This window comes from Lagopus leucura, unplaced genomic scaffold (assembly GCF_019238085.1).
Source record: "Lagopus leucura isolate 7727_CA_CO unplaced genomic scaffold, USGS_WTPT01 128-17_obj-0_obj, whole genome shotgun sequence".
In the NCBI taxonomy this organism is placed as follows: Eukaryota; Metazoa; Chordata; class Aves; order Galliformes; family Phasianidae; genus Lagopus; species Lagopus leucura.
The window spans coordinates 1-27603 of record NW_024964486.1 but is presented as its reverse complement, the minus strand read 5'-3'; the positions used below and the strand labels follow the sequence as shown (position 1 = coordinate 27603).

Here is a 27603-nt window from a genome sequence, read left to right as displayed (position 1 = left end):
GCGGGGCCCCGCGGGAGGCGCCGAGCGCAGCGGGGATCGCCTGGAGCTCGCCGCGGGGAGGCTTTTCTCTGTAAACGTCGCCGCTCCTCGCAGCTCTTGCGGGGCCGCCGGCGCCCCCTGCTGGCGGAGCTCCGCGCTCCGCTCTCCCGCTCGCTGCGCTGCAGCTGCCGGCGGCTCGGCGCCCCGTCGCTCCGCTCGCAGCGCTGCTCTCCGGCTGAGGAGCGAATGGGAATAGCAGGACAGGCGCCTGCGGTGTAGTAAAAAATCATCGGGGGAAGAAAAGATAAGAACGAAGACAGTGACGAACTCTTTCAAAATATCTTTTAAAAAATTGGCGATACAGCACGTTCTGAATTCTAAATAAATCGTCAGAATTAAGAGATACTGGTTTCTCCTTATAAATAAAAACAGCATGGAGCCCTTTACCAAAAATAGTTTATTGCACAAAACTTTTAGAGGAATTCCTATGCACACTATTTTATAACGGACATGCTTCGTGTGATCGATTGTGCAACTCCTCCCTCCCTGGGTTATCCCCTCACAACACAAAGCGACCGACTCCCATCTTTACACACCCAGCCTACACAGACATTACATTAGCGAGCATCGTGTATAAAACATAACGCTGCTTTTACAACACTGAGAACACCTTTATCTCCTCTAGGGATCTGTGCATCCGTACTGGAAATCTGCTCTGCTCTCAGCCTGCAGTGTTACGCAGCAGCGGGAGACCACTGTGATCAGACTGACAGCTAACGAGCATCAGTAATTTGGACTGGTGTCAGTCATCAAGGCTCTGATCGCAGCAGGTCACACGTAAAGTGCTCACACCTCCCTGGCAGAGTTATTGGAACATACGTGACAAGCTGTGCATCACCAGTAGCAAACTGGTACTGGTGGCACTGTGTGTGCCCAGTGCACAGCTGCTATCACACCACACTCGTGCTGCTGCACTTCACTCCCCTAAGGAGGTAAAGGTAATCCAGGATAATACTAGCACTCCAACATTCATTCTGATAATACTCTGCTCTCTATGCCTGTGACGATGCCATAGATTTCAGCTAGGATACTGTCTGAATGAACAGCGTGGGATACGATCCTCTACTGCATGAGTGGATGCGGGGCTCAGCTGGCCCCTGTACAGTGCATGAGTATTTCAAGACATCTGGAAGACAACAGGATGGAACATTACAGTGTTCAGCAACGTCACAGACAGTAACTAACACTTCTTTCGTTGCAGGTTTTTTCTTTGTTGTTGTTTTAATGCAGTTTTTTCCAGAGCCTCCAAAAACCCAACAGCATTTGGAAACAGACAGTACAGCCTTTAACAACTTTCAACATCTGGGAAACATTCTTACTTTACAGCAACATTTCTGCCCCATCATCAAGCCTGTTCAGTGGGTAGCAACTGCTGAAAAACAGACAAGGAAAATACATTCCCCTCAAATACTTGAGAAAGCAAAAAAAACTTTTGAAATAGTATTCTCCAATTTCTAAAAGCACACCAACATCAATGAGGCACTGACACTCTTCTGACACATTTGGCAGTTCTCAGACATGCAGAGGGGACCCACTTCTCATTCCAATAACTACTCTACTGCCCAGACAGCAAGAGACCTCTGCCTATGTAGAGAGAGCGTGTTCAGCCTCAGGGCAAGGCCTCTTAATTAAGCAGCAACTATTTCTCTGGATAATTAAGATACATAGCTGATAGCTTGAAAGAAAAGGCCTTTCCTTTTGTCACATCCTGAGTGCCCCTTCTAGAAGGCTTTCTAGTGACTCCTCTGACTTCAGCACTTAGGACCACACGAGGTTTGGACCCACAGACCTTATCTCTGATCTGCAATGAAACAAATGGCATGGTGCTTGTGTCTATAGAAAACCACACGGTGAAAATAAAATAACTAGTGCCCAGGAACTTTGAAAGAGAGACAGGTCGATCAATGCAGAAATCTAATCTCAGAATTTCACAACAGCTCCTTCATCTTTAAAAAGAAAAACACATACCTAAGACTACCTGACTGTACCAACTCAGCTGCCTTCATAAGGAGCTAGTGCAAAAACACAGCGCTGCACTGAAGACAGAATGCAGTACTGATACAAAAAGAAGAACAGACATTTTTAAGACAAGACCTATGAAGGTTTCTTACAATCCTGGCTTCTCTGAGATCAGATAAAAGCTTTATCTATACAACTGTTGGCAAACTTCAGAGATTAAAACATAATGGATTAACTGTAGGCAACATATTCACCAAAATGAACACCAACGTTAACCCTGCACAAGTGTTATTTTATTTAAAATCCTCAACATTCAATAACTTTTTGTACTGAATATATTACTCCCTATGTAGATTTGATTTTGTTATTTAACAACACTGCATATGTTTTTCTTCTTAGAGCTTAATATACAAGCAACTTCAAGAACATGACAGCAGCGAGATAACCAGTACCATTGACTCTGCAAAGTGGACTGCAGTGGTTTGCAGACATTAACATGTTTAAGCTAGTCAGTAAAGCTTCTGGCTTTTCTTTAAATTCGTAACTCTGTATGTTGGACACCTAATTTACACTAAGGCATTTCTCCCTTTGCTAACTTGAAAACCTTGGCTTTTAGCATCACTTGACTCCAACTCCACAAAATGCCAGTTAAAATCCAGGAGCTGAGCAAGGGGAACAATGTTATTCAGTACAGATGCTAACTACTGAGTGCTCAACTGGATTTGAGCTTCAGTAGGTAATTATGAGCTCCAAAGCTGGATAAACGTTATTCCCTCCACCCAATCCCCACCCCTCATCCAGTTTTGACTTATTTGAAGCGAACTGCAATCTCCTCCTCTCAAAACACCCAAACCCATCCAAAAGCAGCCTCCTCCAAGAAGCTACTTCCTCTTGAGAAAAATAAACAAGCTGGACAACTGACAGGGAAACTTCTCCAAACCCTGGGTTATAGCTAATTATGAAAAAGTTACTTGAAGAGATGCTTTTCTTTTTTTTTTAAACAGCTGATCAGTCTCCTTGCACTTGTTAGATTCATTTTTCACACCAGCCTACAGTGAATACAATTGACCTGTTTTCTGTCTGTTTCAAAGACAAAACCACGCCGGCACAAGCAGCCACTCAAGCTTCCAAAGAACATCCCGTACATTTTGATCTGTGCCTTAGGACACTGGATGCAGCAGTACCTCTGCAGCAGTTTTTGAATGAGGGGTTTATCACTGCACTCTGAGCCACGCAGGCCCACGGGACCAAAGGAGAATAATAACAGCTTAGCTAAGGCGTCACAGTGCCACCACTTCCACTCACAGTGGACGCCTTATCATAGAGGATGTAGGGGGAGGGGGTGAAGTGTGTTGGGAAGATAATAGAAATAATAATTTTATAGGCATTATAATTCTGTCTTCCAAAGCAAAATAATTATATATCTAGAAGCTCTGGCTTTGGGGGCTAACTTCCCTAAGCCATTTGACAGTATGTTAAAACCCAGCAAACTTAAAATGCAATAATATAACAGAGAGAGTAACAGACAACAACAACAAAAAAAACAACCTCATGTCAGCCTTGACTTACTGCATACAAGCATATTAAAACAGTCAGAAAATTATGATTTTTATCTCTTATATATATAAATATATATTACAAGCATACCTTTAATCAAGGATGTCTACTTCAAAAGTCGAACTAAAAAGGTGCAAGAAGTGTTTGTGCAGTGAAGCAAAGCTCCCTACTGGCCTGCAGCTGTAAGAGAGAAACTGTGACACTTATGAAAACATCCCAGGCAAAACTGCCAAAGTTCTGTTATCTTTATAACTAGAAAGGGCTTCAAATGCTTCTTTTTTTTTTTTTTTTTAATTTTTAAATACAGACACCTGTAATCTCAAATTTAAAGAGATTATAGGTGTGGGGAAGGATAATGTTCTAGTAGGAGTAGCCATTTTTCAACCACTGCCTGCAGCTGAACATGAGCAGGACTTCTCTTTTTTTCTGTGCTCTGGACACAGCCCACAAAGAGAGAAAAACAAAAATCTGACCCTCAACCCAAAGAAAAAAGAACTAAACAGAACAAAAAACAGATGAAGCATAATTAACTGTCATCTGCTAACAAATTTACCCAGATTAAACAAATGCAGACCTGGAAGCAGATGGTCTTCTGGGGCTCAATGTAAGTCTTCAACTTAACCTCTCACTAAACCCAAAAACAATCCAGATTTCTCACTCGGCAGTCCCCAGTATGGTAGAATTATTACAATAAAGTTTCATTACAGTAAGCTTTCAAACAAACCCTTAGAACAGCACATTCTGCACTTACTATTATGCTGATGTCATAAACCGTGCCTTTTAATTCTACAGGCAAAAGCAAAATTCTGAAGACCAGTTTAAAAATGAAATAAATAAATATTTCTGATAAAGATTTGTTTACACACTTAAAGCAATAGGAAGAAAGACAACTGCTGAGGAGGTTATAGTGTCAAAGCTTCCTTGTCGCTAACATCGCAATTCTGCTTCTTTTCAACCAAAGCAGGACGCTCCTGCTGCTCTGAAGCAGCTGCAGGACCAGTGGAGGTAAAGTCCATTAGCTGCTCCTCAATCTGAGTCCATGAAGACATTGATTCATGCACTGTAATGGTGTGTTCCTCCATCTGACGCTGAAGACTGTCCATTTCTTGCCTTTTGAAAGTTTTGGGAGCAAAAAAAGAGCAAATATTATCAAGCAGAAAGCTAACAACTAAATGAAAGATAACTTAATTAATTTTCTGATTTCTGATACCTACTTCAACATTATCTAAGCTAGAGCTGTATACACTAGAAAGAAGTCTAAACAAAACTTAGAAACCATCTGTAATTTAAGAGAAAAACAAATGCAATACACTTAACCCAAAAGTAAGTGCCAACAATGCAGCAACTCCTTTACTACACATACTTGCTGCCAAGCAAGATGCAGCACCATTTCCTCAGGAAAGGCACTCAGCATCTGCAACCTGATAGACATGGCTGCCTTGCAGATACTGAAGACAACAGGGACATGGAAGTGAGGAAAGCATCACAGACAAATAAACAAACACGCTCTGACTTGTATTCAGACAGCAGCTTTGCAAAAAAACGAGTCTGGTAATACAGATTCACTGCACAGATATTGCAGGCTCACTCCCCTAAAAGAGCAGCTAAGGTGGTATTAGTATCTCAGTTATCACATAAGCCCAAGTTCCTGAGGTTGGAGCTTTCCTCCTCAGAACTTTGCATACATCCTTGTGAGGGCAGACACAAAAACATACACTTGGCAGAATCAAATTCCACTGTAGAGATCCATTAATTCATTGCTTGGGCTCCTATCACAAGCAACCCAGCTGATAGTGAGAAGAAACAAACACCAGCTTCTCCACTAGCAAGAGCAACTAAAAATAGCAGTTTCTGGTTTGTTTTGCAGTGTATCTATTTTTGTACTGAGAAATTTAGGATGAACATTTTGTCTACTTGTTCTTTCCTTATTCCACTGCCATATAAGCAAATACTTAAGATAACAGAACATCCTACTGTCCTAAATACAGCCCTAATAAGAGGAAAATAATTCATTTCACAACTCTTTTTTTTTTCCTCCCCCCTTTAGTTGGCAGCTGGTTTCCTGGAAACGTTTAAAAAGTATTTAATGCAGTTTTAGAACCAGGTCATACTTCAATTGCCGCAGACAGCTGTTCAGATTTTTTAAAGGCTCCTTGCTCACAGCTGTCGATGGTTTTAACAGTTCTTCCAGCAAGGCAGCAGGCACCGGGCAATCCGGGATCTTGACTGGAGTCACAGGATTTGAAGAATTGTTCTCTCCTTTCCTCTGGTTAAAGGGAAAACAGAATAGTCAGAAATCAATTAATCCATTCCATCCACTTCACTTGTACCAAATGGAGCCTCACACTACTGGTACGTAACACGAACACGCTTCTGATACAGTTAAATCTCATGGGTCACAAGTGTAAGTTCCTAACCTAAAGTCAACTTTTAGCCATACTCATAAGTAAACAGAAAGCATGCAGGGCTGCTCAAGAAATCACCCTATGAAAGAAATATAACAATAGGGATTTAATGCAATTTACTTCTGTTTTCAACACAGAAATTAATGACGTTATTTCAGTATAGTTAAAGAGAACAATTCAGGGAAGAAGAAAAACCAAAAAAACCAACAACAGTTGTGTATAATCAAAGAAGTCCTTCTGGATATCCTGAGACCTGCAGGATGAAATACAGAGACAGATGTCTACAGAACGAAACAGAGAAGTTCTATATGAAACTCCCTTATCGCTCGAGAGAAGATAAGTGCAAGAGACCAAAGAACCATTAACAGCTACCTTCTGAAACTGTGCAAGGTAAAAAACTAGACGGGTCCAGAATGGAGAAGACAGACATGTTAGCATCAAGAAAATATTATCTAAATACTTGCCCACTAATCATTATTCAAGCACTTTCTTTTCTGCTTTATAATAATGAGTTAAAATGGAAATGTAAGACAATATGCTAAACACAAAGAGTTTTAAGGAAAAAGATGTGAAATCAAATCGATCAAGTTGCTTTTGCCTGGAAATGTTGCTGTATTTTTTATTTCAATCTCAGAACATCATTAAGTCTGTATCACAGGCAGGCATTTCAGTTAGGATTTTTCACCAAGCTCCCTTGCAGCAGAGTATTTCCCAGTACTGTAATCTAATGGCACTGCTACATATTCCTTCTGCTAAAATACCTTCTTCATCTTGCCATGCTTCAGGTCCATCTTCAGTTGCTGGTTCTGCTGCAGCAGTGACTTCATGCTGTTCTTCAGTTCACTCACTTTAGCCTGCAGCATAAACTTATCCTTTTGAGTCACCGACAGATCTTCTCTCACCATTTCCAACTCAGTCTTGATATTCTGAATAGCAAAATAAGGAAATGAATATGATGCATGACAAAATATAGAATTCCAGCCAACTAATGCCTTCATCACCTTATTCAGTCCCCAGGGGAAACTAGAAAAAGTAGCAAAACGTAACAGCGTGATATGAAACTGATCAACCTTGGCAGAAATCCAGAAATAAGATAAAAAGTCAATGATCTGTTTTGTGCAATAAAATAAGAAGCTAACAGCCCAGTGTAACTAAGAAGAAAAGCTGAAAAACACAATACATATTTTATTAAAATAAATTTACATCTACTCAAATAATAAGTGCAAGTATGATTTTAAACTAAGAAGGGCTTTCTTAGTTATCCCCCTACACCCACACCTGTTACCCATCAGAATCTCCACTCGCTAGACTGAATACCTGCAGGACAACTTGCATCCCTTCCAGTTCCTTATGGCTGCGCTGCTCACTCATATCCAACTGCTGCTTAAGTGTTTCAATTTCTCTTTCTTTTTGTTCTACTTCCCACTTGAGGTCTTCCACCTAGCAGAAAGAAGTACCGTTAGCATTCTGTATACATCCACTGAATCACAAAATCTAAAGTATTCTTACCTAAGTCTCATGAATCCTTCCTGTCTCTAAGAAAACCTCTGAAACCAAACTATTAAAAATTGCTGAACGAAGGACAAAAGAAATCACACAACACATCATAAACAAGCGTGCAGCTTTTACCTCTTGGCTTACTAAAGGCTGCTCACTCAGCTTTTCATCCAGCTGTCTCTGCAGAAGTTGGAGCTGAGATCTGGCTTCTGCCAGCTCTTGCTGAAACTGTGATACTTCCTGGGAATGCTTCTCATCCTCTACCCTAAGCAGCAGGATGAACAGAAACACAGCAGTTACTCACTCTGCCCAAGTACTTTGTTGTGTTAGCTATGTAATCACAAATGACGTGACAGCGCGTGGCACCTGCTTACAGTTTTGAAGTCTTTGCCAACACAGTCACAGCAAGAGTTAAGTCACCAGTGACAGGTGCATAACTACTGTAAGTACCACAAAAAAAATCTGCGTTCCATGAACACTGGTTGACTTACAAACAACAGATTATGTAAACAAAAATAAACCTGTCAGTACATTTTGTTCTTGGAAGAACGGAGTTAGCCTTAGATCCACTCTCACATAAGTCCTGTAGTTCCTTACAGTTTAAGAAAATATGCTCTATACAACAAAACAAACTGAATTGCAATATACTGTGGAATATATTCAACCCTCAAATTCATCCTCTATGTCATTCTTCAGAGCTGTAAAGAGAGGAGAACAATATACATTTAACTTGCTAACTTTTACTAACAAGAAATAGTAAAAATTCAGGTTGAAAAATGTAAAAAAAGAAGAGGATGGTGAAACCTATATACAGCCCACTTCAAATCTAATTTAATCACCAAGAGACAGAGACATGCAAATACATGCCTAGCATCCAACCACACATTTTACGATCAAGCTCAGCTAGGGCACATTTCACCATAATCCACTCCAGAGCAGTGAAATCCAATTTCACTAAGATAGATGTTTTTCAGACGGCTTCTTTTGTTTCCTGTACTCTCAGAACTTAGGCATTTACTACAGCACACTTACTGCAGTTTGTCCACTTCAGCCTGAAGGGCTTGGACAAGCAGTTCTTTGGCATGTAGCTCTTTCTTGACCTCATTGAGCTCAAGGGCAGCAGCTCTGTAATGACGGCGGTTGTGTGCTGCATCTGCTTTGGCTGCTGCTACCTGCAAGAAAAAAAATGATGCCATTTTCTTTGCTCTGTCACAGGAGGAGAATCATACGGGGATGTTGGCCGACGGACTACAAACAAAACAAGAAGAAAGTTGTGCAGCAGTATTAATGTGCTGCTAACACTTCTTATTTTCGTTTACAAAACACTGTTAGTGTTGTCATCCTTATTACCACTAGTGGTAAACAGGTATGTAAGGGAGAACCCTGTCTGCAAGACTGTTTTTTCAGTGCAAATTTTTTGATGAAGCATCCTCACTTCAGGATACGCTCTGCACATGGCAAGTTACAATGGAATTTTCTTGGTAGTCACAGAGCATGGCTAACAAACAGGGCATACAGAAAAGACATCAACTGATCTTTCAACTATCATCAATCACAATGGAGGTCCTACTGGTAGCACTACACTGTGAAACATACATTTTCTGTAAAGCCACTGCCCAAATACTTCACATTTAAATCATCTTTTAAATGAATATAAGAAAAGACGACTTATTACCTGCTCCTTAAGGTCTTTAACTTTTGACTTTTCTTTCTCCAAGGAAGCCTGTAAAGCTTGAATAAGTTGTTGCATTTGCTGGTCCTCTTCCTCCTTCCGCTTTAGGACTGCCTGAACCTGCATCACATCACAAAAACAAATGCATGTTTTGTCCAGACTCATAGGAAGATCAGACAAGCTGGTAAATATGAACACTAGCCAATGCAGCAACTGGAAAACTTCCCTCTGCTCTTCAGGTCAAATGGTAGCACGTTATAGGCAATTCTTTGTCAGTATTCCCATTTGTTTATATCCCAGGAATACATTACTACTGGCATACAAACCAACGTTCATCTCAGTGAGTCCTTATGTGACACAGTCTGCACATCAAGGTCCAGTCTTAAACGAATCAAACTTTCACTACTGCAAGTTTTTCTGCATGATTTATTCCACCTCCCACCAGCAGCTCTGCCTAGTGCCAAATCTCACTTCTGTTGTTGAGTCTCATGCTACTGCTGTTATGCAACACATAGGAGATCTGGAGCTGAAGAAATTGTGTCAACCTTGCATCATGCAAGTGACGACCTCTACATCTTGTTATCAGAAACATCAGCCAGTTCCTTTCTTAAGATACTAAACCAGAAGTCAAATACCTGTAGATTCAGTTGGACCAAATCTGCTTCTCTTTTTGCTAACGCTGTTTCTAGAACATTGTTGTGCTCTCGCAAAGCAGCATTGGACTGACTAAGGCCTGTGAGTTTTCCACGTTCATGTTCCAGTTCAAGGGCCAACTTCTTGTTAATCTCTTCTAAACGTTTTATCTTCCTCCTGAACCCTCGAGACTCCTGAAGCTACAGTCAAAGAGAAATCCAAAATAAACAAACAGTTCCAGATTACAACCTCAAAATAATGAAGTCATTAAGCTTCTCTGCTTTCACAGGCTGCTGTTTTTTTAATATATAGTTCAAAATAGGCACAGTTACACAGTAGTTGTGGAGTTTTTTAGAAGACTAGGATGCTTGCTAGACAGCTGAATCTCCGAGTACTGCTCAGATGCAGAAAAAAAGTAGTTGATTTTTTGGACTATCATTACCATCCTGAGCTTCAAAACTCACTGAGCATCCATGACTCCCAATAAACAGTGATTCATGCACAATCACTGCCTTGTGACCACACTCAGCTGGTAACTAATAAAGGAACTACCCTTCTCTCTTCTTTTCCTCTATGCTAAAATGATTCATAAAACCATGAAGAGCCATGAAGGGCAGCCATGAAGGGCAGCACAACTGGCCAGTGCCACAAACACAGCATTTCCTACATAAGGTTCAGATTTTCTGCACTGTTGGAATAAAATAACAGTACTCAAATTTCTCTTTTCCTCTAGGTACTTTGCCTGAATTACATGACAGATGGGAAAGTGGCAGTACAATCACCTCATCCTCAAGTTCCAGCACTTTCTCTCTGTATTCCTCAAGCTCTTGGCTGGTAAGTGAAATCACTTCTTGCAACTCTTTTTCCAGCATCAACTTACTGCTTCTAACAGCTTGCAATTCGGTCTCCAGGGCTTGAATCCTTTCCTAAAGACAAAGGGATAAGGCAGATTATTGCATCATTCACCTGCAGAGGCAATTGTTTTGTTAAGGAGTTTATTCTACTATCAAGCATTAAATGAGCTGCTAGCGCTCAATTTAAAGGTCTTGCTCAGAGCTTTACTATTTTGGAAAATCTTCAGATGCTGAGACTTTGTTTTTTTTTAATCAGCTGCAATCAGTAATCAGAAAAATATGGATGAAATATAAAAAAAAAAAAACAAAGCTTGCCAAATCATCTCTCTCAAATGTAATTAAGGAAATTCCAAGTATTTAGAACATTGATACATGGTTCTTATCTAGCTCTATATTCCAAGTATTTTCATCACTTCAGTGTAAAATAATATTCTGACACATTTAACAACGTAGCAGTGCTATCTTTGTATTAACAGGGTTAAAGACATCCATATACTTGAGCAATCTGGTTGCTTCCACCATCAGTGATTTGCGCTTTTAGCTTGCTCAGCTCTGCTTCAGCAGACTCCTTTGCAGTGAGGGATTCCTGCAGTCGCCGACTCAGAATGCTGACTGCATTCTCATAGGCTTTATGCTTTGCTTTCATCTCCTTCTGAGCACTTGTCAGATCTGACCCTAGACGCTTCATTTTCTGTTTCTGCTCAGTAATGGCCCTAGAGTGAAAGCATAAACAAAACAAGGTGAAGACAAGATTTGCCTGATAACACCGTTGAAGGATTCATTTTTAACATGGCTCAAATGAAAAGTTAAATAAATAAATAAAACCTACATACAGTCCACTGGTAGCTACCAGCTGAGCTGTAAGGATCCCACAGCAGACAGCACCAAAGCCTTGCTGTGGTGAAGGCAAACAATGCCCACTTCTCTCCCCTAGCCCCAAACCATTCATCTCAGAAAAAGCCATCAGGTTCCTAAGGAATGATTTTGGCTCCTGGCGAGGTAATGACTAAGACTGCTGAGAGCAATTAAGAAACCAGAATCTTCATACTGAAGTATGTAACGTACACTGAACTTAGAGTAAGAATTCAGTTTAATGTGTCATCCAATCTGAGATCTTTGATATGTTTTGCAAAAAGTTTTCTTCTATGATTACCAGTGAAAATAAAAAACAAACCCAAACTTGTTCTCATTAAAGCCATCATTCTAGCCAGCTGGGGCTATAAGACACTGAAGGAAAACTAGGATTAACTGAATGTTAACTCAACATGTTCTACTATGTTGACATAACATACATGCTGCACGGCATATATCTTTGGTTAAAAACCATGAGTGAATCAGAGAAGCTGGAACTCCTGCTTAGCACACAATCCACATTTTCCCAAATAAGACTAAGAAATAGGAAAAGTCTTACTGCTAGAAAGGTGCTCACAAAAACAAACATCATAGTTCTTTTGTCTGTATTAAAAGAACAGACTTACTTCTTTGCTTCTTCTTGCATTTGTTCTACTTGCAGTTTTAATGTCTGATTTGCCTCAGCAAGAGATGCCATTTGCTCCTTATCAAACTGCAGAGACTTGATACGGGAGGAGAAAAAAAACACACATTTGCTTTATGTTGGATTACAAGGAAACAGATGTAAAGTTTCAAAATTATTTTCAACTCTAAATAGAAACAGAAGAAAAAAACCCAGCTATTTCAAGGTTCTCTGTCTTCTTTCCAACTCCTCTGCATTTCTTTTTAAATGAATTCCTCTGTGGCCACCATGATAACATGTGTGCACAGAGCTCTGCTTTGGTCTCTCAGACTGCACTCACTTTGAGACCAGATTAACTGCTTCCATGTCACCTCTCTGCCACTCCTGTAGCACCCTCCTCCCTGCTGACTTACAGGAGATATCCATTACTGATTGTGGAAGGCATATGCACACCTACATATACAGCATTAAGTAGGTAATCAAGAACCTTAACTTGCAGGTAGCCAGAACTAACAGAAGTGACAACATATCCTGTATGTAACACTCCCCAGTGTCCAAAGCTTAACAGCTCCCATACCTGTAGGCGTGTTTCCATTTCATCTCGTTCTTTCTGCACAGACTGAAGATGATTTTCTATTTCCACCATCTGCTGGCGAACCTCAGTCACTTCCTTCTGTAGTTTTGAATGTTCAGATTCCAGTGACTGCTTTTCTACTTGAATTTGTAGCAGTTCTCGTTTTAACTCTTTCATTTCCGCGTCCAGGCGCTTCTTCGTAGCTTTCAGTTCACTAATCAGCTGGTCCTTAGAACTTGCATCTCTTCGATAAGCTTCCACCATTACCTTGTTCACAAGAGTTCAAGAGGAAAAGATCATCCCTGTAACTCCAAAATCTATAAAGTTGTGATTTACTGTGAAGTATTCACTGCTGTTGTTCCAGTTCTGTGGCAGCATCATCAAATAATACAGACCGACATCATCTCTGTGACACACTCATGCAAGTTCAGAGACTTATGCAAGCTCAGGTATCAAATAATCAGATAATATCAGCAGTTCATTAAAAACTAAGGGAAGAATGTTTACAGCAATACGGTACCCTCGTCTTCATATTCTTTATAGAACTTCTTAAATGCTACTTCTTAAAAACTAAACTAGTTGTAACAAACTATTACATGTGCACAATTAAAAACTGTTGACACGAGAAGGGGATTTGTTTGCAGCCCACCGTTTAAACAGCCTTCTCAAAGCTAAACCAAACAAGCTACAACAACTGCTGGCAGTGGGATAAAAAGTAATCAGTGGTGCCATAATACATATCTTTTTGCAAAACCAATAACATCAAATTACTATTTTAAAGCTATTCAGAACAAAAGTCAAGTAGCAACCGCTTTTCAAAGCTGCAAGAAAATGATGATACTTGAAGATTTTCCTGAGTGCTTTTGCAAAAGCAAACTTGATATCAGCAAGCCAGAGAAATGTGATATGATGGACCATTTGGCAAAGTTCCTAAAGTCCTATGAAAGCACGAATTGATTGGTGGATCTACTTTTATCTTAACTGCAGATAAAAATTCACTGTACAGAATACACAAACCATATAATCGTGTCACAAAGTTTCAGTATTTGGTACTGAAAATGGATTCCAGTTTTCTCACAAAAGCCCTCAGAAGCACCTAGACTGTAAAAATCTGTTCTTTGCTTCTAATTCTCTGAAATAACTTGCTTTTGTTTACCTTCTGCTGTAGGAACTGTTCCTTCACTTTTTGAACCTGTTTTTTAAGGCTGCCATTTTCCTGTTGCAGATTTTCTACCTGCCAGAACAAAAACCAAAGATGTTGCTTCACATGCCACACCACACATTCCATGTTACTTCAAGCACTGACAGTACCTTCTACTATGGTTGAACATACTGCTGAACATACAACATACTAATGAGGATCCTGTTTGTGACTAGGTCTGTCAGTGACACTGTTAGATAACCCAGCATTTTATACAGAAATAAATTTACATCTTATAATGAACCGTGTAGTAAACAAGGGCTCCTTATTCTGACATTAAGATTTTAGTTTGTGCCACTGATCTGTATAATGGTATCCATAGAGCATCAGTTCTCACGTACGTGACCTAGTGAAGAAAGCAGCTGGTTCTTTGAACGGGAAAAAAAAAAGCAATCTCATTATATGTGCATCCACAGCTATTTTACACTTCTACTGGTAATACTAACAAGTTCCATTGCTCTCTTCAAAAGAAACCTCTACAGATTACCAGGCACCCATCATAAGCTGTATTCAATAAGCAAGCTCTTCATGGAGCTTTCACGTGGAGCCTGGACACCATAAAAGATAGAGAACTTATATGATTATGACACTAAAGGTGCAAAGGGAAGGGTCACAATACTTGAAAGCAGGCACAAGAAGAGTAAGGATATGCATTAGACTTAAACTTGTTAACCAGCTCAGTGCCTAGAAAAAAGCCTTGGCTGGTACACAGCAATATCCAAACCTCACCTTGCTGTACTGGTACAAGATAAAGGCTCAGTTAAACACGACTAAATTACTGCCTATGGGAGATGTTTGATGGTGTCAAAAAAAAAAAAAAGAAGGAGCACATCAGAAAGTTATTTTCATGTGGTCTGTACTCAATTTTTTTTTTAACTGTTATGTTTTAGAAAGATCACAGAACAGAATCAATTAACTTCAGCTTCCCATCTCGTATAACGAAAATGCATAAATCCATACAGATACCAAGTAGTCTGAAACTGTAAGCATTCTAATGATATAAAAAAATATAAAGCATCAGTCTTCCAACAGAGAAATATAACAGAATTATTAAAACATTCCCAATTAGCTGAATGTTGAAACCACAGACATAGATGAACCTGCCTGTACAAATCTCCTGCCATGTAACTGGCAACACCACGTGCCTGTGGCAATACTGAATTGCAACAGCTATGTTTAATACAGACACTTTTAGGGATTTATTACCTGGCTTGACTTAATTGCCATCTCTTGTCTCAACTGTTCCAAGATTTCTGATGTTACTTCTGTATCTTCTCCAAGGCGTTTTGTTCCTTCATCAAGTTGCTCTTGGCTTGCTTTTGCTGTCTGCAGAGCAACTTCCAAGACAATCTTCTCATTTTGCAAATACTGTATCATGTCATCTTTAGAAGTAGCATCACTTTGGAACTCTTCTAATCTGGCCTTCAGTTCATCATACTGAGTTTGCAGGTCATCCAGGGTCTGCTCTTTGGTATGCAACATCTCTTGGGTCACGGTGAATTGTTTCATTAGATCTAGGTGCTCTTGCTGTAAAGATTCAAGCTGCAAATCTCTCTGATGCAAAGTCAGTTTGACCTGAGAAAAGTATTTTAAGATTAAGTTCATACAAAATGAACGTTGTATTTGAGAATGCACTGCAATAAAAACAAAATATTGTAACTACCATTGAGCTTCTAGGGGAAAATAACAGAAGATCCTGACTGCCTAACAACTTTGGACGTTGATCTATGCTTCTTGTCTATATTTGGAATAATTACATATTGAATTCACTAGCAAAAGCAACTTCCAAGAGAACAGATCTGAAATTTCAAGAAGGTATTGTTATTGAGACGATTAAAAAAAAAGGAGAATGAAAGCTTCTCATCTGAAGCGGAGCAATTTTCACATGGATTTCATTTTCAGAAGATTTACAGAAGTTCAGAGCTCACCATTTACTTATTACTGCCTTTTCAGCCAACTAGCTGAATCCTTTGCAATCTTTGGGAAGTTGTCAGCCTACCTGATCCAGCTCTTGCTCCAAAGTTGCTGCAGAGTCAGCCATTTTCTGAAGCTGTTCTTTCTCATCCTCAAACTCCTCTAGTTTTCTCTGCAAGTCTTCTTCCACCATGGTTTTAGCCTCTTGGATCTGCATGAAGGCAGCTTCTTGGTCCAACATGTCAGCCTGCACAGAAGAAAGTAAGGAGTCAGCATTTATAACTTCAATGGGTAGGGACTGTGTACACATGCTCTGTTGGGAGAATAAAAATGAGAAGGATAAATGAAGAACATTTCTCGATGAAAGAGACAACGAACATTTTGATGTCTGCCCTACAGCCCAGTAGATCTTTACTGAAGTCATCCACTAACGCACATAAGACACAGCAGAAAAAATAGTGAGCACACTTGTGACAATCTGAATTCCTCTTCAATAACTTTGCATACTTTCTAAATTGACCAAACAAGATATAAATAAAAAGAACCTTTGAAGTATTATAATTAAGCCATATAGAAAATTCTGAACCAGAAGACTCATGAGATGCCGTAGCTACTCCACGAAATAACATTTCCTGTCATTGACACAACTGCTATTAGCAACACCAGAGATGAGGTGCTTCCACTAACCTGCTGCTTTGCTGCCCTTTCTAGCTTAAGAGATTAGGAGCAAAATTCAATGCTCTGATGGAAAATCCTTCTGTTTCCAAATATGACATTTGCAGAACCTAAACACACAAGTTCAACAGAATATAAGTCACAGAGACCATCTACAGCCTTACCTCAATGTTCTGCAGCTGTGCTGCAATACGTTCCTTTTCTTTAATAGATCTGTGCTGGGTTTCAGTCAACTGCTGAGACAACGCCACATTCTCCAGTTTGAGATGTTCCAACACACCTGCTTGGGTCATTTGCCCAGCCTGAAGGGAAGGGGAAAAAATACACTGGTTAGAAAGAAATGCCAAAATTCAGCCAAAAAAAACGTCACAGTCCCAGGGGAAAGGGGAAAAAAAAAAGGAAAAACAAAAAAACCAGAATCTGTGCCTCATCTCAACTATTACCTACAAGGTTCTTCACAAACATACGACAAGTGTTTTGGTTATATTTGTGTGTCAGTAGTGACATGACCTAACACACCATGATGAAAACCAAACCACCCCCCCACTCTACTCTCCACCTGAAGTACACAGAGTGAGGCTCCCTTATCAGGGTTCACACACAACATCCCCTCTATAAAACTAAACATGCAACATCCTCAGTCCTACGTGCAAGCCAATCACAACACCTGTATATTGGCCATCTCGCTCTGCAGCCTGACTCGAGCCTCCTGTGCAAGAACCAGCTGCTGCTGGTACCACTGTCGCACATTCTGGAGAGAAGTGATTTCTGTTTCAGATGCTTTCAGCTTATTGGTCAGCGTGGTTCGTTCCAGCTGCACTTTCTGAAGTTGGTTCTGTAAGGAAGCTAACTGCTGTCGCAGATCATGAACTAAAAAAAGGAAAAGAAAGCAGAGGGATTATCATACACCATCACTCTGCACTCATGCACAGGGTTTCAAGGCTTATTGCTGTGTTCACAGCTATTTATTTGATCAAAAACACGTGTACCTCATTACACAAAGACTGGCTATTCCAAGTGAGCTGAAATTCTAGAATAAAAAAAATCCAGGCCATAAGCAGAACAAAATTAAAATAAATGAGTAATTTTTAAGCTTTTTAAGGGACAGAGGTATGAAATAATTAAAAAATAGAATTGAAGATCAGGTACCCTGAGATGGAGATTCATCATTACAAATTGGGCTTCAGAATTATGTCAAAATAAAAGTGTTTCTAGAGTATAAAAATTGTAGAGATCACAATTTACATCGGCCCACCTGTGCTGTCTCTGGTGAGAACACTTTTTTGCATATCTTCAACTTTCAGCATGAGTCTTTGGTACTGCTCCTCTGCTAGCTGCAAATCATTATTTGAAGAAGCCAAACTAGCGTTCTTTGCTTCCAAGGTGTTTTGCAGGTCAGCCATTGCTCGTTCCAGGTCCCAGCAAGACTGCTTTAATGTGGCCACTTCGGAGCTCAGCGACTCCTGCTTCTGTTGGCTGCTTTGGCTGTGCTCCACCTGCGCCTGAAGCTTCATGTTCAAAGCTGCAAGTTGGGCCTGCAGCTCAGCCTTCTCTTTCAGAGCCTGAACGCGTCCCAAAAATAAAACACAAAGGTCTTAACAGAAAATACACTAATGGCTGACTACAGAAGATACATAGCAAAATGAGTTGGCTAAAGCAAAGACCATTTTGTTCTAAAAACCATTTTTTGAAGTGACATCTTGCCTACCAAACTTTCAAAGAAAATACAGAAGACAGCACAGACAAACCACGCAGTGTTTCTGTTATAAATCCTGACACGGTTGCTGGCATATAAGATTTGTTTCCACCCTTTAAGTAAGAATGTTTTGCGTTATGTACATTGTACCATTAGTCAGTACAAACTGAAAATACAGCAATACAGGCAATCACTAGCACAACTCTGTATTTATCATCTCTGGACTGCTTTTGTCCTTTTGTTTTTTTTTTAAACCTTTCAACAGCTTTACTGGCTTTATCTCCCTAAACATCCTTGTAATGCAAGTAGTTCAACAATGTTTTTACAAAACACACTTCCCTAAGAGTAGGAAGCCCTTGAAAATTAATTAACACATTAACATAATTTGCTAAATACAGAAATTCATTTTCTACCTGATTAGCTTCTACAGAAAGTGCCTCTAGTTGTCCTTCAAGTCTCATCTTCTCCTTTAGCACCTGCAACATTTCGTCATGAGTTCCTGCGACAGAGCTTTCCATAGATACACTGCAGAGACATCCATACACAGTTAAGGGTTAGAATACTGCTGAGCAAAAGCATTGCAAAATTAAGAGGTATTCAGAGTCCATAAGATAATATGCTTCCCACGTGACCTAGCAACATGCACTCCAAGTTTGAAGGATCCAGAAAAGAGGGGAAAAAATTCAGTACCATCTAAAGAGAAAGAAACCACATTCACACTGAAGTTTTACATGTTAGCTTCCTACATTTGCAGCTACTAGAGTTTATTCTGATACCCATACTTCTGTTACTTTTACAGAAGTGCAAGGTAACAACAGGAAGTGCAGAAGAAGGAAGAAAAGGTATTTGGCAGAAGGGTTTCCTTATTCTCCTTCCACCATATACAGCTGAGGAATCCAGAGAAAGCTGACAAGATCTTCTCTCTCATTACTGCAAGAATTAAGCCCATGATGAGACAATCAGTGACAACTGATTTTACCCTAATGTCTCATGGAACTTCACTTTATTCCGAAGTGGGGAAGGAGAAGAGGTAATCTCTAAACTGCTACCCTATTTCCATAAATATACCATATTTCAATCACTGCATTTGCAGACAAGTGATTAAAAAAAAAACAACAACACACAAATAACTGCATCAGTAAGGGCTTCAGCTTGCCTATAATCAGTTTAACACCTATCACACACACGTAAGCTTGTTAGACTCAAGGGCTGCAGAGACTAAGAGTATTAAGGGCAGGACTCTTAGCATTACATAGTGACTCAAGGTCTGAAAGATCACATAAATGATCATAACAAACATCACTGCTTGACTCAGTTATGTCAACACTTTCAGGCCTTAAAGGCCAATGCCACATCAGGGACTCTGTGAATAAATGCTCCACAAGCAAATACAGACGGAGGCAATTGCTAGCAGAACTTTTAAAACATCTGATCAGTGTCAAAGCTATCTTTCTCTAAAACACATTTAGTCAGTAGATACCTGGTGATCTTTCAGTTTCTTTTATAATCTCTAAGTTAAAAGCAGATTTTATCATGATGAACAGAAGTTTCATCCATTGTTAGCAGAAGAGCAATAGGCCACCGACTAAAAAAGTGTAATGCTTGGTAACCATCTGACTGTGCATCAGTCTTTCTTACCTGCTAGAAATACTGTCTCTCCGGCTCCGTATTTCCCCATTAAATTCTTGCTCTTGGGCTTGGTGCTCCACTGCTGCAGCCTGTAGCACTTCACTGATGGAAGGAAATTGTCCTATCGCATCAGGATGTATCTTCTGACCATTTACTGTGTATGGAATTCTCTGTTTGCCTTCTGAATTTGGTAAATTGTTATACAGCCCCTTTCCTGATACGCTGCTGTAGGTAGAGCTGTCGCTTTCATTTCCATCCAGCCTCATTCCCACTTCACTTCCATCAATCTCTGAAACGCTATCTCCTGCCAAGGAGGAATCCTCTATTCGATCATCTGTGTCAAAAGGCAGACTAATCTCAGAAACAACTGATGCTGGACCACTTCTGCTTTGCTTCAAAGTCCCACCAGGTAAATCGGTAGCCACAAGATTCCCTGCAGAACTCCCAGAGCCTGAATCTTCAGTTCTGTAGTCAGCCAAGGACCGGATCTTAGTGGACTTCGAAGACTTTGAACTTTTTCTCTCTTTTGAAGATGCTGGAAGTCCCAGGCTTCCCAGTTTCGGCCCCCTGGGGACACTGGTCCGCAAAAAGGAGTATTCCTTCGTCATTGCTACAGTGCTGGCCCTTGGTAAGATTTCTGGGTTTAACATCAGCTCAGGATCCAGTGTGCTGGAGGGCCGGCTCTTGGATGTAGACTGGTTAGACTAAAAGAAACCAAGAGACCCCAGTAAATTTCAGAACGTTACACCTGAACCAGTGTCAAGGATTTATTTTGTTGAAGCTCTGAACTTTCACATTTATATTTCTGCATCACTTCATGAACAAGTGAACTATGGCAGCAATCAACTCCATCAAGACTCGTGATCAAGGTAGAGTCTAGAAATGAACAGAAGGATTGTTGTGGCTGAAGCTGGCAGGTGGCTGAGCACCACTGTCCTGACCCCTGTCCTTCCCCCATAGGGATGGGGGAGAGAACTGAAAAAAAAAAAAGAAAAAAAAGAAAAAAAAAGAAAAAAAAAAACCCCAAAGTGGAACTTGTGGTCAAGATAAAAACTACTAAGATGCAAAAAGGAAGAGGAAAATAGGATAACAGATATAATAATATAAATGCATATGTACACAAAACAAGTCATGTGCAAGCAATTGCTCACTACCTGCTGACTGACCCCCAGCCAGTGCCCACGCAGCAGCCGCCTGCCCAGCCAGATCCCTGCCCTTCTCAGGCTTTTGTTTTGGCATGGTGTCCTATGGCATGGAACATCCCTTTGGCTGGGTTAGCTCAGCTGTCCTGGTTCCGTCCCCTCCCAACTCCTGGTGTCCCTCAGTCCCCCTCACTACACAACAGTGTGAGAAATTCAAACGGCCTTGGTTCAGTGCAGCACTGCCCAGCAGCAACTAGAAGCATCAGTGTGTTATCAACATGGCTTTCCACTGAAGCCAAAACACAGCATTGTACCAGGCACTGTGAGGGAAAAACCAACTAAGTTCCAGCTGAAACTAGCAGAAAGATAGAAGAAAAAGTTTTAAATAAGATTTGAAATAACTATTAGAGTTTTCTTAAGCTTAAAGTTATCTCAGTTCTGTTATTTTTTTCATATTCTGAGTTGTAAAAAAGGTGTGTTAGCAATACAGTAACAGAACCACATTTTGTACATCCAGAAGAAAAAAAAAAGCATGCTTTTTCACATTTGGAAAAGCAACTGAATTTTTAAAACATAGAAAACATAATTTAAAGCACAGAGAGAATGAAGCTTCCAAGCCTACCAACAACTATGGAAGCTACAACACTTGCTGTGTGCTACTCACTCTCTCCTGATGTCTCTTCACCCTGTACTGTCTGAGCTGCTCTTCTAGCCGTCTTCTTGCTTGAAGTCGTATTTGTTCTTCATTCTCCAACGGGAGGGAAGCCTCTACTGAGCCTGTAAGTGAAGGGTATCTTCACAGTTAGAAAAAGAAAACTGCAACAGGCAAATCTGATGCAAAAGGAAACAACCCCTTCTACCACCAGCAACATGCTTCATGCTTAAGCAAGAAATGCAAGGAAAGCCCAATAGCATGCACCCCAAAACGTTCTCTTCTAATACACTGTTGTGTAAGCATTGATAATGATTGTGTATTTCAGTTCGTCCAATTTCCCAGTGCTGTAGTTCCTCTGAGTACATAAGAAAAGAGAAAGATCCTACAGCAAGTTTAGTTCACCTGTTCTGAACTTTGGGCAGTACTGAAATTGAATAGCTGAGACAGACCTATGCAGTCTGCTCATTCCTTAAAGGTCTGAGAAAGACTATTCAATTGATATATTCTGTCACACTGCTAACTCACATGGTCTGTCCAGGAATGCTTTTAAAGAACAATCCACAAATGTTGTGCAGCACTAGATTTCTCACAGTAAAGGCTCTTCCTTTCTCCTCTTCCTCTTCATTACTTAGCTCAAAATGACCTCCTTTTGTTTTGCTGTCACCTGTTACTCCCCATAATCAGGCAGGAAGATCAGAACAGCCTCAATCCCAGAAAGCATAGATCCCCCTCCAGCGTGAGAATAATTTCTAAATGTTAAGGCACGTGCTTTAGCTGCAGCAGGGGGTGGTATACTGAAAGAAAATGAATTTTAGTTCAAAGTAAAAGCTTACTGCAAAAACGACATTTAGTCCAAGCTGAAATGATAGTAGAGGTTTCCACAGTCAGGCTCAGAGAAAAAAGCTTTATGCAGCAATGGAAAGCAGGGGCACCATCATAAACAGATGCTTACACAATTCTGTTTCTTGCATGGGAAGGCTTAGTTTGAGAGACTGCAAAGCTTCTTTTCTAAGAGCTATGCCCTCAGCACTAGTTCCCTGAGACTTCCTTAGGCTGTCATGGAAACCAGGCACACCTGGGGATGACTCTTGACCCTGAGGACTGCTGGTGGGATCAAAAGATATGGGAGAGTCAGGGAAGAGCAACTCTGGCCCATTCTGGCAGGCGTCCGCTTTGCTGTTTAGCTCCAGACTTCCCTCTTCATTTGGCACTTCGCTGAGGTTAACACTGGTGGCTGGAAAAGAAAGGTTCACTGAGCTTTGCTGTAAACCACTCCGTGTATCCTTGCTGCCCCATCCACACACAGCGCCCATGCTGCTGTCTTTGGACAAGAATACAGGAATTGCTAAGACAGTAAGTGGAAAACACAGTGTTATAAGGGGACATTCCTCCAATTTAAGAAATGAAATACCTTCGATTTGCCTGAACACGGTGCCTTCAAACAGGATCTCAAATGCAATCATAAAATATCTTCAAAACTTCACACAAATCTTGTTAGATTTCAAAGCACTACGCACCAACACACACAACACAATCTGTCACAGCACACTGCAAAGCCACTGCAACCACACTCAGGCACTGCAGGCCCTGCATGGTGACTCAGCTGTTGGGCACAGCCCTGGGCAAGGGGACAGAGAGCACCCACCACCCAGCTCCCCACGTGGGTCAACCACAGCTTCCCAATTTCAAAGATTAGCTTACAATTTTCACATAGTATATCTTCCATCAAAAGTACAACAGCAATCCTTATGTGAATCAAAGCAATAAATCCAGCAATTAGAAGGCAATTCAAGGACCACTTTGGTACCAATTCTGTCTCATCTCCTTTCCCATCATGATACTTCTTTAATGCCAGCCCAATACTTTGTAGGTTTGTATTTCTCACACGTTTTTACTTTGCTCCACCAGGGGTTACTTCCATTTAGGGAACTGCTGCTGCAGCAGAATTATACATCTAACTTCAAATGTGTTACATTAAACCTCTGCAAAACACCTTGTCAGAGCAGAGAAGTGAAGCAGCCCATCTTTCTGCTCACACACTGTGTATCACTGGGATAACCAGAACTCATGAGAGTGATGTGGAAGAAGTCATTATGGCTTTCCATAAATATGTCTGACAATATTTAGCATGTGTGACCACCAGGTATTTGCAAGTAGAAAGATCAAGTCTTCCATTTCCCCTCCCTTGAGCTGCAGACATGAAAACAGTTTCTTGCATTTTCTTTTTAAAAAGTTTGATGTGGGGAAAATAAGAGAACTGAGAAACATTCAATTAGAAAACAGATCCTGTCAGAACTGAAGTGTTTCTAAGACCCACACACAGGAAGTTGGTGACACTGATTAAATACTTCAGTTACTGACTTAGACATCAGTCCTTCACCATGCTGCTGTTGAACAGTTACCCTCACATGATGAATCCCTGCAATATTCTGAAAGCAAAACAATTAAAAAGACAAAGCTGTGCATGTCTGCAGCGAACATGAAAGCAGACCTGAAGTAAAACCAGCCAGATGAGAGGTAGGAAAGAAAGCAGGGCTTTTTCCACTGCGTTCATCCATTGCTATGCCTGTGAGGCACCCACCCACCCCAGCAGGGATGTCTGCAGGGCTCTGACCGAGGAAACAGCATGCATAGAAAATCTACAGCTTTTCATGGCAGGTGGCTGGAGCGTATCAGCTCCCTATGCTTTGAACTGAAATGCTCTTGAGTATCACCTCTGTCATACAGGGAACACGTGCAGCCCCTCTGAGCCCAAACCAGTCCTCTGATGCAGCTCACCGGACAGAAGGGATGGGTACAACCAGGCTGCAGAGGAGCAGAGGATGGAGCTGCTCTATAAATGACCAACCAACATTAGGTTTGGATGAAGACATTTTAAAACTGCAGCTCAGGAATGCAAAAAGGAAATTTCAAAGAGAGCGAGTGCTCTGAGTAACAACACCTTGCACATGCAGAAATATTTTCTGCCCACATTTCTGAAACTGCAGCTATTACTGCACTGAGCCCGTACTCCATTTTTTTCTTTCACAACCTTGAGTGGTACACATGGATTAAAAAAAAAGATACTGGAGCAAAATTCTGGAAGAATGGTTTCCTGGCAACTTCCTGAGGCCATGAGACACTCAGCATCTAAATTTTGTCTGGAACTAAAGTAATTTAATGGCAATGGTGTCAATACAACCGTGGTCAGAAAAGTGTGGGAAGAGATGGAATTTAATTGAAAACACTGGAGTCACACATTACCTATTTACAAGCCACAATTCGACTGCTTGGATGATGTCCAAGACAGGAGAAAGCAGGAAAGCGTGATCTCTGGCTTCATAAAAGATGAATGAATCATCACACAGCCACACTGCCGCTCTGATAAAGGGCAGAGTGATAAGTGCACACAGTTTTAGGACTCCACTTTCCTGCCCGTGACAAGGCGACGCTCTGTGACACTAGAGGAGGAGCGAAGACTAACAGCTTTGTCACATGATCCCCTCTGTATCAACAGAAAGTTCCTTTAACATAAGCACTGTGTCCTCCTTCAGCGTACGCCCGCAGCTGCAACACACAGACCCCCTTCGTATCAACTTGTCCCTCGCTATCTGCAGTGGAGACATGGGAACATCAACGCAGAAGATTTTCACAACGAAAGCAGTTCAGTGACAGCACGGGCAGAAAAGCTGTTGATTTGGAGATTTTCTAAAAGCCCGCATGAGGAGGGCCTGGGCAGCCCTGAGCACTGTGACAGCAATGCTCTGTGCATAAGACCTGACCAGATGATCCACAGAGGTCCCTTCCAACCTCGGTTTTTCCATGACTTTGTACTCAGATCTGTACACTTTTAAGTTTCTTCTGAGCAGCTGCATGATTATTTTACTACAGTGCCTGCCTACATTATTTTGAGATAATTTGGGCGAGATAATCTGGGGCGTACATGCCAGCATCTCTCTTCCACAATGCAAATTTAGAGAGACTTTCTGAGTACGTTTTAACTTAGAACTTTAAATACTAGAATAAAATACTCCATTTCTGACCTGTTAGAATTGGCAGTTCTGAAGAGCTTCATGCATACGTGACTGGAAATGATTTCAGAAGACAGAGTAACACTGTGAGCAGCACATGCTCAGTTGGTGGCTGATAGTATTGGGTAGTGTGGGTTTGTTTTGAAAGAATGAATTTTAAAACAGAAGAGTTTTCTCATGTGCAGAGTCATGGCCTTCACTAAACTTTCTATGTATTGCTGTACAAGAAATCTCTGACCTCAAGGACAAAGATGCCCTTCAGCACCGCCCAAATAAAAGTAGCAGGGAAGCCTTGTGAGACTTGGAAATGATGCAGTTCATAAGAAATAACTTACAGTTAACTTCATCTCCTGTAACACGCAAAGCTGACTTGGCGTTACAATCCCCATGTTCTTGAGAGGTGCCAGGAGCCCCACTGCTGCTCCTGCTGTCCAACAGAATATCCTGCTGCATGGATGAGGATTCCATGGTAAAAACAATCCAGATCACAGGAAAGTACTTCTTCTAAATGTGCTGCCAAGCAAACTACCGAGTCCAGTTTCTCTCCATTAGCAACAGCATCAAGGTGTTATGCAGGGCACAGTTCTGAGCTTTCAGCTCTTGGTGAGCAGCAGGCAGCTGATGATTCCAGATCATGAAAACAGCTTACGGCCAAAGCTTTAATCAGCAAGGATCCTCATTCCCTACAAACAAACGTAGTTTGAAAACAGCAGTTAAAAAGCAAGCAGCACTCACAGACTGCCCACCAGCCCATCAACTTCAACAGAAAGAACCAGCAGATGGGATAGTAACAGTGACAATGCAATACCACAACTGCCCAACTTCTCTAAATATGAAATGATCTACTTAATACCATTTTAGTCACCTACTATTTTCCAGTTGCATTAATAGATCAGTGTAATAAGGCAATGAGATACCATTCAGCAAGACTGATTTAAGATCACTGTCCTTTTTAACAGAAACTTCTATTTCACCTCGGCTTTCACAAGCCAGACAGCACTCAGCGCTGCATTCTGCTTTGTGAGTCACAGTCTAGACTTTCATAACATATTTCATTCCAAGGACCTACTGCCATCCTGGTTCAAATCCTTTGGTCACAACACAAGAGGGAACCAGGGCTATTTTATACAAATGACATCACTGCTGTTTACTTGCCCGCAGAGCGGCACACACATGGTGCACTGCCTGGCCAAAGTCAGCACAGCAGCAGGGAGGGCACGGCCCAGTGCCCTGGGGAGTCAGGAGGGATTCCCAAACACAGAATGCAAATCCCATAACCTGCACTCAGCTCCTACCTGTACACAGACCCGGACTACTGATGCCATCTGACAAAAGCCATTGCAAGCACTCACTGCGGCTGTCAAAATGTTCAAACAGGCACCGACCGCTGAACTCGCGTTGCAATTACCAAAAGAGCAGAACCCCCGATTCTGTGTGGCGGAAGGGATTTCGGGCCAGGCCTAGGTTCGGTGAGTTTCCACACACCGTAAGCAACGCCGCGTCCCCATCTCCAGAGTGCAGCCGTGTAAGCGCCGCAGCAGGGAGCTTTCAGGGAGCGGCAGGGGCACGGAACCGACATCTCCACGGGAGAGGAAGGCAACGAGCTCACGGCCTCGGAAGGATTCCACGCTCCGCGTCAGAAGCTCGCGGCGGCCGTCTGACGAGCAGCTGCCGTGCGGGCAGAGGAGCCGCAGACAAAGACAGGACGGCACGCGGCGCACACTGAGCGGGGCAGCTCTCCGCAGCCGGGCTCTCCCGTGCGACTCAACCCCAAAGGCCGACGGCTCCCAAGCCCTTCCGCGCACCCACTCGGAACGCACACAGACGCGCCGCGGGAAGCCGGCTGTGAGCCCGCTAACCTGCCCGCTCCGCTCCGAGCACGGAGCGCGGCGGGGCCCGGGCCGGAGCGCGGCGAAGCCCCTCGGACCGCACGTCGCCCCGCCACCCCCATCCCATCCCCGTCCCCGACCCGGCAGAACCCGCGCAGACCTGTGGCCGCCCGCCCGGCTGCCGCCCG

At 41.7% G+C, this 27603-nt stretch overlaps 1 protein-coding gene across 2 annotated transcripts; it reads right to left on the bottom strand.

The window, feature by feature from the left end:
* Positions 1 to 421: 421 nt before the first annotated feature.
* GOLGA3 (golgin A3) lies at positions 422 to 27603 on the bottom strand. Of its 2 annotated transcripts, none has more exons than XM_042892099.1 (24): positions 27576 to 27603; positions 25922 to 26269; positions 22529 to 22810; positions 21586 to 21698; positions 19789 to 20483; positions 18564 to 18675; positions 17710 to 18016; positions 17122 to 17324; positions 16619 to 16756; positions 15865 to 16026; positions 15072 to 15440; positions 13821 to 13898; positions 12668 to 12931; positions 12095 to 12189; positions 11113 to 11329; positions 10545 to 10688; positions 9765 to 9962; positions 9133 to 9249; positions 8490 to 8629; positions 7590 to 7722; positions 7278 to 7400; positions 6722 to 6886; positions 5667 to 5821; positions 422 to 4665 (listed from the first exon to the last, which is right to left on the bottom strand). In XM_042892099.1, exons 2-24 carry the CDS (start codon positions 26052 to 26054, stop codon positions 4458 to 4460), a joined length of 4551 nt encoding a protein of 1516 aa, XP_042748033.1. In that variant the 5' UTR covers positions 26055 to 26269; positions 27576 to 27603; the 3' UTR covers positions 422 to 4457. The 2 variants fall into 2 exon arrangements, with proteins under 2 accessions (XP_042748033.1, XP_042748035.1); XM_042892101.1 differs by having other exon boundaries at positions 22652 to 22810.